This window comes from Bombus flavifrons, chromosome 2 (genome assembly GCF_040668555.2).
Source record: "Bombus flavifrons isolate JBK064 chromosome 2, iyBomFlav1_principal, whole genome shotgun sequence".
NCBI lineage: Eukaryota > Metazoa > Arthropoda > Insecta > Hymenoptera > Apidae > Bombus > Bombus flavifrons.
Genome location: NC_138443.1, coordinates 1,145,705 through 1,160,781, shown reverse-complemented (window position 1 = coordinate 1,160,781; position 15,077 = coordinate 1,145,705). Strand labels below are relative to the sequence as shown.

Below are 15,077 nucleotides of genomic sequence, written 5' to 3'. Positions count from 1 at the left end.
GGTAATACCTGATAATTTTCCTATTTCTTAATAATTGTTTCTTGTATAATATGTTTCCAAATAAGAAATACTAAATTGATTATTTCAAACAATTTGATATATTCAAGCAATATTTTTTTGTTTCACAATACTGCTAGAAATTATAAATAAATTTTATTTCGCAAATTTCTCCTAGAAAGAGAGGCGAGTTTTGTTAAATTAAAAAAAAATATAACTACTTATACTACTTGAAATGTTGGCTACAAAATAATTCCTATTTTGGTTCGTACCTGTAGACGTAACAATGAACAATAATTTAATAAAACTAAGCGTGGTAGTTTAATCCTGTACGACATAGTTATCCGATTGCGATGTGCAAAAATGTTCAACAAAAATAAGTGGTAATATCTTTGCAACATGATAAAAGAGAGTAAAAATACTCATGTACGAACACGCATTGAACACAGAGGAACTCGACATTGAATAAACGACAGTTCTGATTCGAGAAGATGAGGAGTTCTTGATACGCCTACGTAGAGATTCGAGTCGACTTCCTACTCGAGGATCGGCAAGGCTTGTTAAATCAAAGTTGGAGGAATTTGTTGCAAAGTCTTTCGAGAGCTCGACTTTTGATTAAAGCTTCCAGATGGTATGCCCTTATTGCGTCTGACTGGAAACCGTAACAACGTAGACCAAGTAATTAAGCATATACTTTGTCAGGGAATGAGCTACCTAATTTCTTTTGATTTCCCATGAAATGTTTTTAACTCATCCATATGTGGTTTTTATGCAATTATTCTTAATTTTTCTTTATTTCCTCTGTGGTTTCTAAGGCAATGAACTAGCTAATTCCTCTTGATTTTCGGTGAAATTTTTTTAACTCGTTCATGAGCAGCTTTTGTGCAACTATTTCCAACTTTCTTTTATTTTTTAGTACAACGTGAGCTATTTTACTTAATAACGAAAATTACTGATTTCTTAATAACGAGATTGTATTAGATTACTGAACAGACTAATTTCTTGTGTAAAGATATGAAGAACAATTTTATAATTAACGGATCAATTTTGTATTGATACGTTAATAAATGATAGGTGAACTGTGAATGTTTACACGTTTATGGAAAATTTGAAGCCTCAAAAATACATGGAGTACATGATACGGTATATAAAAATTTATAAAATATGCAAAGTATAGTACTAATTCAAAGTGAATGAAACAAATCTCTGCTCAGATCCCATTGCTTTATTTGTACATAATTTATAAACATATGAATTTGCATAAAAGTTCGCAGTCTAATAATGACTCTATACTGCATACAGGGTGTTCGGCTACAGATATAAAAAACTTTTAGGGGTGATGCTTGAAGCTGAAACAAGATGAAAATCAAGAATAAAGGAATTGCGTTTCCAGCTTTGTTTTTTGTTATTGGCAATTAAACCTATACTAAGTCTACAATTAATTCCAACTTTATACAATTCTCCTAACATTTCTCTTTGGCTGTCGAAATGGTTCTGTCCTTCCAGAACTGTTTACCCACTTACCGAACACCCTGTATAGTGAACATTTGCGTCGTCTTTAGATTATAAATTTTCATTTTTTGAATTTAGCTTTTAATGCATGTAGTGTAAAAACGTTTCAGTTAGATGCTAAAAGGATGCTTCGATTCAAAGCTAAGGCAAGCCACGTATCTCGTCGCACTCGAATATAAAATGTAATTGGCTTGAAAGTAATTAACTTGCCGTTCGCGAGAGCGACACAGCATCGACGTTATTAAATCTCATTAATGGTATTAAAAGATCTTGTCTGCTGTGGTATAACGCGAAAAAGACTGCAAAATTACTTCTGAACCAAGCTGATGACACGACTTTAATTTTGTTTGCTATATATATATTTTTTATCTTTTTTCTCCTGGTGGCCTCAAATAAAGATTCTTTTTACCAGAATTTTTCATTTATATTTTATTATTTGATGACAACCTTGGTATTACAATTAAAAAGAAGATAATCAGGTAGGAATAGAATCTTAAATATTTCTCACTCATTTTTATATAATTATATGTCTTATATAATTACACAATTATATTCTTGAGTTTAGTTACAGTTTCTTCTTTCTTCATATGTGTATAATATTTCATTTTGAAATAATATTATCTTATTTTTCCTCGCGTATTATACGCTGGTTCAGTGCGGATTGTAATTATTGTTACGGAAATCAAGTGTCGACTAAAAAGCACTGATTGACGTTAATTTGCAAGTGAATCGAATGAAACCAGTTCGAGGCGAGATTCATTCTCATTTTACACGTTGACTGAGCAGTCCCAGCAAATTTACCTTAATTTCCCTTCACATGCGTAACACAGGACCGTAAAAAATGCGACCCGTTTGCGAGAGCGACTGTTAAATTGAACGATCACGATAGTACGTTTCTGTCACTTTTTAAATCCAGCAGTCAATTTGTCTGTTGAAAATGTTCAGTGACATAATGCAATTAAAGTAAAGTATTCGAGTAATTTTATAAAATAAATATATCACAAAGACAACATAGATAATTATTGTATTTTACACAAATTAAAAGTCAAAAACACAAATTTTTATGTCTGTTTTATTTCATTTTGAAAAGCGAACCTTTTATCGTATAGTAACTTCTTACTGCAAAAGAATATATTTCATTTATCAGAATTTGTATCGTAATAGTATTTACTCCAAAATGAATTTGCAAAGAAAAAGAAATGAATAATAGTTAATTTGTTGCAAAAATAAAATTTGGTACAGCAGTGTCAAATAAGACGGATTGCTCAGAAAATATCTGTTTCACGGAGAATTGAAGAAAATCTCGTTGCATCACTTTCTAATTTTATGGAGGGCTTAGAGTAGTTGAATGAATGAATTTTAATTATTGTGTTAAATATTCAAAAATATTTCAATCTTCGCCTTCGGTGCGACACGCGCAATAATTTGGGCGTAACGTACGTGAACTATCGCAAAGTGAATAATTCAACTTTCGCTAGATCTAATTAATTTCTCTTTGAGACAAATTACTTTCAATTAATTTCACTTTAGAGGGAAGCAAATGTAACTGTACTTCCTTTCATTTCATCTTTGTTAATGTTGCACGAAGTTTGCACACGAAACACACCATTTTTGTTATCCCTAGTTTCATTTTCAATTTGCAAATTGTCGATTCGATCTGATTGTTCGACAGTATCTGTCTTTCGGATTAACGCTCTCGTGTCATCGTGTGAAATAAAAAATACAATATCTTCGTGCAGACTCGAATAGAGCTATCCGAAAATTTCCTCTCGCGTTACTTTTTGTTCTGTTGCCAATATATTGACCAATTCCATCAGTAGAACTTTTTTACTGTTTCGTAGAATATTAGTAAAGCTGATTCTTGATGAAAGGAACTATACTCTTTGATAAGTTTGTCAATTAATCTAGTACGATTTCCTAGTAAATTTATATCATCGTTAAATTCCTTCGCCAGGTACTTGAAATTAGTGTCACTTCAAACATATTTTCGATAGAACATGGTCTTTATAAGAAGGCAATTTCTCACCAAGTATATAACCGTAAAACGTTCAAGAAACTTGTCAAAATTGGTGACACGTTTTGTTCACGTTCCTGTCACGGATATCACGTACTCGTAGTTACGTGCTTGCAAGCACAAAACTTGTCCCCATCGGCTAAGAAAGCTGGAATTCTATGTTATGGGGCTTTACCTCCACGAACAAGAAGCTGCATTACGCGCACGCTGAATGTCTAGAGAAATTGAAGTGACATTTAACACATCCTTGATATTTTCTCTTGCATCATTAATGTGACGAAATGTCGACTATTTAAGCATTTCTATTTAAGAATTCCACTAGCAGAACGATTTCCAGAAATTTTGCAAAGGCAATCTAAAACTGTGTAAAAATGGAAAACGTAGGAATTTCTTGAATCGAAGGTATTTCCTGTATCAAACGAATGATTCCGAACGATCTCCTTGATATTTTTCTCTGATAACAGATATAGTATAATTACGATTCACTAAAGAAGTTAGCAAATATACGATTTGATATTATTTTATTTGAATAGTTGAATCTAAAACTAATGTCTTCTCGTGCCAATCGCTTTTTTATATGCTTCTTTGTAACTTGCAGAAACTATTTCAATTATTTTGAGTGTTTTGTAAAAAGAATCTTTATACTGCTATTTCCTTAGGAAAAGAATTTTTCTCTGTTTCATGTGTAAATAATATTTTTATAATTACACGTACTTTTACAGGAGAATAGGAAATTAATTTAAGGAAATGAGTATCATAAAGGGTCGAGAATAATTATTTAAACTAATTAAATTAGATACATTTAAATCAGAAGTAACAAAACCACTCTTCTGCTCACTTTTTAATTGTATCGGTAAATTGGCTGGCCATCAATTTCCATGTTCAAGCAATTCGCCGCGACAAGTACTCGCAATTGATTTCCATGAACTGAAACTTACTTCTAACACAGATATCGATATTGATCCAGGGTTCATTTAATCTTCGTGCCATCAAGAATTTTAATGCTTCTGAACAATTTCGATTCCCACCGTTTGGTACGTGACTAATATCATTTAGTATTACAACTGATCTACGGATGTATATGCAAATTTATATCTTTATGAATATAGTTAAAGAAATGAAATTTAGGTAGAAAATGGTTCCACTTACTAGATATTATAGAGAGTACTATATTTTGGATATTTTATATATCTTTGCAAATTATCTGTATTCTGTGCATTTTTGCATCTTCAAATATCCTATAAATGCAGGAAAATCCGCAGTTGGATTATAACACATATATATATATATATATATATATATATATATATATAGACAGACGTATGTATGTATATATTTTGAATTTATTACATAAGCTCCTGAAAAAACCTACTATACACGTTTTTTAACGATCGAAAAGATATTCGGGATTATAAATTCTACGAATCTATTGGACATTAAAAGACTTAGAAGATTTTAATTAAATCTCTAAGGACAAACAATTTTCGTTTGTTACGAAGCATTTATTAACCTCATTTCTACTTCCTTTCATTTCACATTCACTTCTTCTAAAAAGCTATTATTATATTTTCATTTCTTATAAAACATCATATTAACAATTTTGTTTCCAATTATACTTTTTCAGATTGAAATTAATTTTAATTAAAGTGTTCACAAATTAATATGATCTTATTCTCTAATTGATGGAGTTTACTTTGAATTAATAAATTTTGAATTGAAAACGCCATTGTAATATAACAAATAGTGAAGTTTATAGTAAAGCTATCAAACATTGGACTGTTAATTAGTCCATTTATTTTATTAAAAAACACTTTATTCTATAGGTCTTGCTTATATCTTCCGAAACTAATATCTGCACGAAAAGTAACATATTTTTTGCATATTTGGAACATATCGCAGTAATTCAATGTGAATATCGAACACTACTTTTCCAGAATAATTTTATTACCGAAAATATTTCCGAAATTTATAAAAAAGCGAACTTCTAGCATCTAGAATTTCTATATCTAAAAACCCTCGCAGAACGAAATAAAATTCTAATCTGCGTACCCTTCGTTTCCATCATTCGCGAAGTATTTTCCTGCCACCATCCTCGTTTCACTCGAATTCATTTTCCACTGGAATTGGTCTGTTGGTCGCAACGTGTCGAATTAAAATTCTCGTGGGTTCTATGCTTCGTACGGATTATCGCCCAAGTGTTGCCACGAATAATTCGGCGCGCGTTTCCCAGGCAAAATTCACTTTTGCCATATCTTTCTTTAAATTTGAACATTTCCCGGAAGGCGGAAGAAGAAAGCGGAGGCATATAGAAAGAAGATAGATGAGAAAATAGTGAAATCTTGCTGCGGTCTTGCTGCGGAAATTATTTTTCAGCGACAGATATTCATAACGAGAACTATCACTCCTGTTCCTTTGATAGGTTTGTGAATTTTCTGGTTACGAGAATCGCTTTAATAATTCGTAATTTTGCATAACTATATTACTTTAAAAAGAAATTTTCGGTAATTATTGAATCGATGTGTTTTATATGTTCCATTGTTAAATAGAATTCTGAAAATAAGTTTTGTTCTTACAGTTCGATTTAAGATTATTAGATTACATAATAATTATTCTTGAAGCAGAACGAAATTTTTTCGTACTAAGTGCAATATAAGAAAATACAAGTTTTCCTCTCCATAATCTAAAAAATGTAACTGCATGACAATTTTCCCCGTGCTTGATTCCTTTTTCTTAAGGATACTTAAAATACTCTTTTCTTTCCCAAAATTACGAAATTTCTCAACAATCAAAATACACGATAGAACAGGCAAAGATTCAAAGACCGCAACAGGATCAGAAAAACGCATTATGAGTTACATGATGATACAAAATGATCCAAATTAATGAACAATGTTTCTAACAATTACGATATTGATGAATTTTTTGCGAACGAGAGGAAACATACAAATCCAGCCAACTATTCGAAGAAATCAATCATCAGTGCCACAAGAAGTCCATCATCGATGTTACGAATTCTGGAGAAATCATAGACCAACCCGTATAATCGATCTACAATCCGAATATACACATCGAGTCCACGCAATCTTGGCTGACAATTCAGCCAACGATCCTCGATAGAACTCTAAAACGAGGACGTGCTCTTGATCTTAGAGCTTCGTCGCTCGACGTACAAGGAAGCGTGCGGTGTTTGGTAGGGAGGATCGTTCCAAGGGAAACACCGATTAAAACCGTAAAATAAGGAGAAAAAGAATCGAAGTGACTCACCGCGTTCCTGTGTGGCCATTGGAACGTCGCCCGCTGCTTTCTTCGTCTTCGTCGTCTTCGTCGTCCCTCGAGGTCGCCAATGAGTGGGGAACAGAAGAGGGAGCACTGCTACCGGAGTCGGGCCCTGGGCCCATCCTCGAACCGGAAGCACCGCTGCAGCCCGCCGAAAACGTCGACAGACCACCCCCTCCCTGGCCCTCCTCGTTCTCCGCACGATCCACCTGAACAAATTTTCAAATCTTTTAATTTTTTAATGGCCTTTATTTAGATTACTTTTCCGTTTGTCTGTCTAGATGGAATTTTGTATGCGTACAGCTCGAAAACTAAAATTTTTCTCCTCTGTTCTCTTGAATAAGCTTTTTGGACGAAGAAATTTCTAATGAAGGCGAGCAAGGCAATTCTCTTATGATTACGAGGTGAAAATGGGAGAATATTTGGCTTAAGTCACGAATCCGAGATTTATGTAATCAAGTAGAGAATCGTTGAAACTGTTAAAATTCTGGAAACCTGAAAGAACTAAACTAATGCAAGCCCTCCAGGTTTTTATTTTTAGTAATACGACTTCAACAATTGAGTGATACCTTGTTATATGGTTACCGTGTGTGCTCAACAAATACAAGTTTCCCCATATATTGTTATTAAAGTCGATTACTTAATAATATCTAATTAGGACAACTATTTCCTTCTTTTTAATACATTTTTAAATAAAAACCAGCTTTTTTATCTTTTTTCATTTTTTTATCTTATTCTCGCTTTTAATACTTAATATAACGATTAAAATCTGCCAGACAAACGTGTACTAAGTGAGTTTTCACTTGATAGACGTCTATGAGGTTTTATTAACCCAATAATTAATCTAATCCGATACCATTGGTTTTGAAACATCTCCAATTAACAAATCAGCAACTGACAGCAATTCGAATTTTATCAAACGAAAGTTGAAGAAGAACTGTCAAGAAGAATGTCGTTTACTATAACGAATCGGGTAGTGCCAGCTCTCCACGAATCTTTTCGAAGCTTTCACTCGAATTGACCGTTGCCGCTTGTTAGTGTTATCATTAATAAGCCTTCGGGGGTTTGGATGAGTGGTCACGTTTTGGCGAAAAGTGACTTCTCCTCGATAGTTGGCGAGAACAATTAAATTGCTTTAACCCGTCGCGGTCGACCTAATTTCATGAGAGGACTATTAATTGAACGCATTATAACTTGAAGCAGTGCTCTGTTTCTATTAGCTCCTGGCCATTATCAAAATCTGTTAGTAATAATTAATTTATTAAACAACCACGGAAGGACGAAGGGGCTAAACAAACGAATTGCGTTTGACTATTTCGAAGGCTGAAACGTCCAGCTCTAACTATGTGACATTTTTTAAGTTTTCTGAATGAGACAAAATATTTTAAAACTTATGTATCGTAAGATCATGGATCAACAATCACAGATTATAGATAATCATTGGCCAAAACTCTTAATACTGTTATTACGTTTACTTCAAAATTAAGAAAGACAGTGCGTAAATTATGTTCCGATAGCTTATTTATAATTTGATACTCTATACGATAAAGAAAGTATACATTACTATGTATTACATTAATAATTTTACTGAAATAATTAGTAAAATTGTTAATAATTTTACACCGAGTATCCAAGTTTTATCAAAAAATAAGACACGTCCTAAGACTTTTGAAGAAGAATGTAAACTTAAATAAGTCTAACTTATTGTACTGTATTTTTATATTTACTGTATTATGTTTATAAAAAAAACAACCTATTGCGCTATATTTGTTTTCCAGTTGTTAGCTAAATCAACTCTCAAATGGCAACTGAGGGAATAGAACAACTTAATCAGCGAAATAGATTGATCAATTTTGACGATTAACTTCTCGCTTTTTCCATCGATTGCAAGATGAAAAATTAATTGAACGACCTAATTAACTGTACAATCACATAAGGTGACGTAATAATATGAGTAAAACGCGCTTGGCTATATTTGAAGTATCGATCTCTCTATCAATAAAGTGTGTGCACTTGATGGTTTCCTAGTTTCTTTATTGTGTGCGCGGATTACGTCAATTTTTTCATGTTTCACTGCGTTACAGTGATTCAATAATGTTACATAGAATCTTCGATATTTTCAATGGACTGGTTTATGTAATATTAGCGTTTAAAAATATACAGTAGAAAGGAACTGATCATAAACTGTGTACATTTTCACATTGCATAACATTTTGAACACTTTTAGGTATCGAATAATAATTTCGCATTTGAAATGTAATTTTAACATTCGATTACAATTTGATATGTATATAGTACTACACACCACCAGAGAAACATCTCGATTTTCAAATTTTAAATGAACGCACGAAAATTTTATATAAATTTAAATTAGTGAGTAAAATTCAGAAATAATGAAAACAAACAATCGCATTTGTATTTTGATACAGTATAAATTCAAATCGCGAGTTTGTGAAAACATTTTAACCTGCGTCAGGAAGACTATTCAAAGTTTCAGATATAAAATGAATCCATAAAAAATTGTAATTCTTTACATTAACGATTAATATTCAGTGGCAATGAAAAAAAAAACAGATTCACTTTAAAGCTTAAATTCATGTTCTAACATTATGAACAGAATTTAACTTATCGAGAACAGAATCGAATTTAAAATTGAACATTTTCGAGGACAATTTACGTACTTTTTTTAATTTCTAATATCGTCTGGGTTTTGCAGAGTCTGTGGTATATTAACTGCTTAAGTTTCAACGGAATTCGTTAGGAAATGCGATACCATCATTCGTGTTATGGAAACTCGTTCATTTGCCGTATAATAAAACGTGTTCAGAAGCGAGCGCGGGTGCAGAACTTGGATTTTCTCTTGCTCCCAGTCAAAGGAACTTTAAGCTGCACGTTAAACGCGAATTGAGAAACTTTAGTTATCGCAATATACGCGCAACAAATTCGGAACAAAATAGACTTTCGCGATATAATATTTCTAATTTTACGTCTCATTTCACTCATTGAATCTACAAAATTATACACTATTCGCCAAATGAAAATTGAAATCATCAAGCCAGATAACGTCAATGTAGATCGTAGATCAATAATATGCGAAATTAACGATAACATAATTATGGAATGATCAGTCTTTACTTTAACAAAACATATGCCTATTTAACACCGACTGTGTGTCTTAAAAAGGCAAGAAATAATATTCTAAAGAAATAACAAGTACACTGAGTTCGATAATTAATGCCCGAAAATAAAAATTTTGATTTATCCATATCCGGTGGAGTTTGAAGTGTCATTAATTCTTTTCGTAGAACGTTCACTTATATATATTGTTGAATTATTATATTGTTATATCTTAAGCAAATTCAACCTCATGATAATTATATCTTAATTTCGAAGATAATAGATATGAAAAATAATCCTGTTATTTATGCAAATAATCGCAAACGGAAAAGGGTAGGTAATTAACTTTAGCAGAATCTTTCGTTATCCTTATTTTCCTTATTCCTGTTTCATGCAGCTGGCGTAATATTTTACTTACACAGTGGCTTTAAATAGAAACACTGCAGAAATTTCGTCCGTGTTCGAAGGAAACTGCTGCAAAAGCTGGTTTCATGCTTCGGAGGAGATCTCGATTGCCCACAACAAGACTGTGTGTCTCGCAATTTTTTCGCTCATGAACTTAAAACGTTCTTCCTTTTTTCAATTTCCCTATAGCAAATTTCCTGTGGCAAGTCTGCATGATTTTCTAACATTTTAAAAATGGGATTTTTACTTCACCATTCTACTTCCACACTAAGGGAAAACATCTATGCTATTTAGTTCATTGCAGGTTGAAAAGTGATTGCGAAGAACTGTTTGCTTTGTTCGTATAGAGAATACTGTACCCCAGGAGAAAGCTGTAGGTTTTCATGAACACAGCGTTGATAAGATCGTAAGTAGGATACTGAGTTTCCAGTCGTGGACAATCTTTGCTCATTACACATTGATTAAGAAAGTAACTGTAAAAGAACCACCCTGGGAGGCTAAAATAGGTAAAATATGAAGATCTTTTTCACGAGTAATTACAACGAAGTTCCACTGTAACTATTATTGCAAAAATATTTATTATAATACCTTTAGAAGTGATTTCAATGTAAAAATAAAACTATCATTAAATATGTTACAGAATAAGAGTGTAATGCAACGCAACGAAACGCAATGCAGAGCCTAGAACGAAGAGTGTCGTTCAAAAATGTTCTTTTCCTCTATTTTATAATCTTTTTCACTCGCTTCAGGCAAACACCGTACACTTTCTTAAAATAAATTTAATCGCGTCAGTCCTAACACCATCAATTATCATACTTCCTTTTTCACATCCGAATCTGAAGCGTTCGGTCCATCCATGCACACGTACTTAGTGTCACTTATTTGATACTAAAACTGTTACGATCGTATATACTCAATTACCTCGGTGAAAAGTTAAAAATATATCTATACAACAACTGTAGAAAACTATATTTGTAGAACAGCTTCGTTCCACAATCTACAAACATATGAACGCGCACAGGAGCGTATAGAAACTTCAGGAAAATTTCTCATTCGATGCTATTCCAAAATATACATGTATAAAAATATATATGTGCTTTACAGATTACGCGAACCACGATGTCCTGCATTCGAATGTTCAAACAGATTCAAAATGCTCGAATTCGATGTGTCGCGCGCGTGTGATCGAGGGATTATTAATCCCCGAACGGCACACGAGAAATCGCGTCGCGTTGATTCACGTTAAGCTTTATGAAAGTCGTCAGAGAGTTGACTCGATACGAGGTGAGGACACACCGTTGCCTTTAATACGACATTAAATCCAAGAGGTTTGACGGCGCGACGAAGCCTTCTGAAATTGACGAGATGAAAGATTATCCTGAGTTAATGCTAAAGATTAAGTTGTGGAAAAACGTGATGTTTATTTCAGGTGTGATTTTTTAGATTATCCTTGATTTTTTAGCGATCAAGACAGAACTGAGATAAAGTTATCGTTTAATGGCTGTGATGTTAATTATAATTAATATTATTTAATTTTATTTTTATATACATCGTTCATAAATCATGCAATTCATAATATATTTAGAACGAGGATAAGACAAGATTTATGATTTATGAAACGTTTGTGAAAGGAAAATTAAATGATAATATGTGTGTAAAATCTCTATAAACATCGTATAGAGAATAATATTTTATTCGATGTAGACGAAAGAATGCAATTGAATTTTTCTCAGTTTCAATTTGTAATAATATTATTATTATTGTGTATACAACATTTGCGTTTAATGTATACTATAAGGTTAGAATAACTATCCTTAAGGTAAGAAAAGGTATGCTAAGTAAATCAATAATCCGCTGTGCCAAAGAATCTGCTTGTAACAGACGTAAAATATGATATACGAATATAAAATAAATATTATTATGATTTCAATGTATACGTAATATCTAATAAATATCACGAGGGACACCGCAAGGAAACTTATTTTTGCGTTTCATATGAGCTATAGTAAATATTAGATCGTCCGAAAAGTTTCTTTCGTTTTATAAGGAAATAATGGATGCACAACATTTTTCGTTTTATATTATTTTATCGAATTACATATGATCCATTTTGTTCTATCAAGATAAAGATCACAACGTTTGATATATTTGGTTTCATGTTTGTATAAAGATGCATCGTTGTAAAAGTCGTGTCTGTAAAAGAAATACACTTTCCGGACAACCTAATACATGTCCAACGGGATAGGTCCAAGAAAATAAGCAAATCAAAGCAAAGAAACTGGGAAATGTACGAAAATATTTTGAATCATATCAAATTATTACTAAATTATACGAAAGTTGTTACAGACACGTCTAATTGATAAGTATATAAATGCTATAATAAATTCAGTGATGCATATTAATAAATACATATGCTATAATAAATACAAATACGTTTTTACAGTCAGAACAAATGTACTTTCTATAGCTACTGTACAGCAGTTAACATTTAAACTGTACAAAATTCCAAATTCCCTCTTCCAAAATATATGTATCTGGGGATGCCTCTAGCAAAAAGTGAGAACCCTTTGAAAACAGTGTGTGAACCGAGTGTTCACGGCACGTGTTAAAGCGAGCCTTCATAATCGCCAGGCTGTATCTGCAAAGAACAATGGACGTCGGATCTGCAGACAGCACGTTTAGGTGGATTCTAAACAGAACCTCGGCATCCATCACTTCTTTTTGCAGCGGCAGCGAGTCGTTGCCTGGACAACATTGTCCACGACTTGGTTGCGCATCGATGCTTGGTTGTTCTCAGAATGAAAATCCGCGACATGAGACGAGACTGTGATTGTCTTTGGCAGAGACGAGCGTGTGTAACGCGCATCGGGCGTTCTGTTGTTTCTAGCAAGAGTTTCACTAGGTTGAAAGCTTCACGAAGAGTGAGCTTGTAGTTAGGTGTTCGTTGGACAATGAGTAAATGCAATGCAAGACATGTACGTGCAGGGAAAGATATGTAGTACATACAGGGTGTCCCATTTAAAACGTATGTCTTTGAAACTATTCAGGATGCTGTGTGAAATATTCCGAACAAGAGTTAAATGATTTCGGAAAGAGCTTAACATGTTGTCAGTACCTTTTTGTTCATATGTAGAGGATATATATGAATTGTTCACAGAACAATGGAGTGTTTAACTTTACCTTTTGAAATTTTCGGAATTTTACTGCAAACGCGTTTCATTGTTGCTTATCTTATATAATTTCACTAAATTTTCCTGCTTTATGTTTTTGTGTGGGGTTAATCGATTTGGCAGAGAAGCGATTTATATGAAGCTCAGAGTTATTTTTTTATAGAACCAGATAATTTTTTATACATTAATCTTGACATCCCCTGTAGAATGTTATTGAGTTATTTGTATTGAGCAAAGTGATTACTCAGCAGATTTTTAAACAATTATTTTGTGAAACCTATCGTATGAAAAACAAGATAAACAAATACAAAGGTTCCATGAAAAAAATGAAGTTGGCCTTCGTATATCCATCAAAGAACTTTTGTGCGATACATTTTCTGGTATCATAAATAGTTTCGGAGATGTTTGCTGAGATCGATTTAACTGGGATACCCTGTACGTACGTATATCACCCTAGGTAAAGTAATGCAGTACAAAACTACGTTCGATTTGTAGATGAAACACGGTTTCCTGCATCGTACGATAGTTTACAATGGGTCGGTGGGTTACCCAACTAGATTTACGTTACGTTTAGTATAGAACATTATCACTTATCTATTGCATGTATCCCGAACATTGTCGACTAAGTATACTAGGTATATCACTGCACGTATGATATGTGTAATAATATTAGTGTTATTTGAATGACGGATTTTATGTCAGCGATAACTGATTACACGGTTATGTTAAACATCAATGGGTGCACGCTATTATTTCTTTGGTAATCTCTGTATGAATTTATGGATGGATTTTCTTAATGGCATCGATAGCCGACGAGATTTAGGAGACTTCATGGGAAGAAGGCGAACTCAAAGTATGAAATTTCATCTTCAGCGATTCATGCATTCAGAAGATAATGTATTTTCTGCATAACTGATCGAAAATCGGGACACTTCGGCGATGAATTATCGTGTACATGACTCGATTGTGTGTAATAGATACGACCCGCCACTTTGTCATACTTAGAAAAAGACAGTGCTAGTGAAAGAGAAGGTTTAATGAAAAGAAACATATTGCTTAGATAATGTTAATGCAGCAACGGAATTCTTTCTTTATTTTCAATCTTCATTTAACATAATTTCTACCGATGTAATTTTGAGGTTTTTGTGATTAAAACAAGACCAAACACGATATAATTTGAAGCATATCTTTTATATGTATCATATATATATAGATATATAAATATAAATAAGCATATTTATTATATGCGTTGTCCGTTGTGCGTACATGTATTGTCCCGTCCGGTTTTTGTGTAAATCTATTACCATTGCAGTCTACCATTTTCACAAAAGACTGGAATTGTCACTTTGTGAATAATGTAGACATTGGCCAATTGCCAGTCGAGACACTGAAATGTAGTCGCTTGATCCAGATTAGTCCTGAACTGGACTTAACGTAAACTCAGCTTAACGTCTAAGCCACACGGATCTTTGTTTTTCAGCGCGGAGAAGCTAGTAGTTTAATGCCTTAGTACGTACACGCAGAATGAGCAACAATGATTTTGGTACAGTTGGAAACATGTTAAACTTGTGTACTGTTTATGTGGA

At 33.1% G+C, this 15,077-nt stretch overlaps 1 protein-coding gene across 6 annotated transcripts in view; it reads right to left on the bottom strand.

Moving 5' to 3' along the window:
• The window catches only part of LOC138186730 (uncharacterized), a 205,949-nt gene that overhangs the window by 74,360 nt on the left and 116,512 nt on the right, over positions 1 to 15,077 (bottom strand). For all 6 annotated transcript variants that reach the window (XM_069126862.1, XM_069126878.1, XM_069126869.1 and 3 more), the window contains one exon: positions 6,788 to 7,008. In XM_069126862.1, the coding sequence (XP_068982963.1) occupies positions 6,788 to 7,008 (221 nt within the window). The remainder of the gene's footprint in view (positions 1 to 6,787; positions 7,009 to 15,077) is intronic.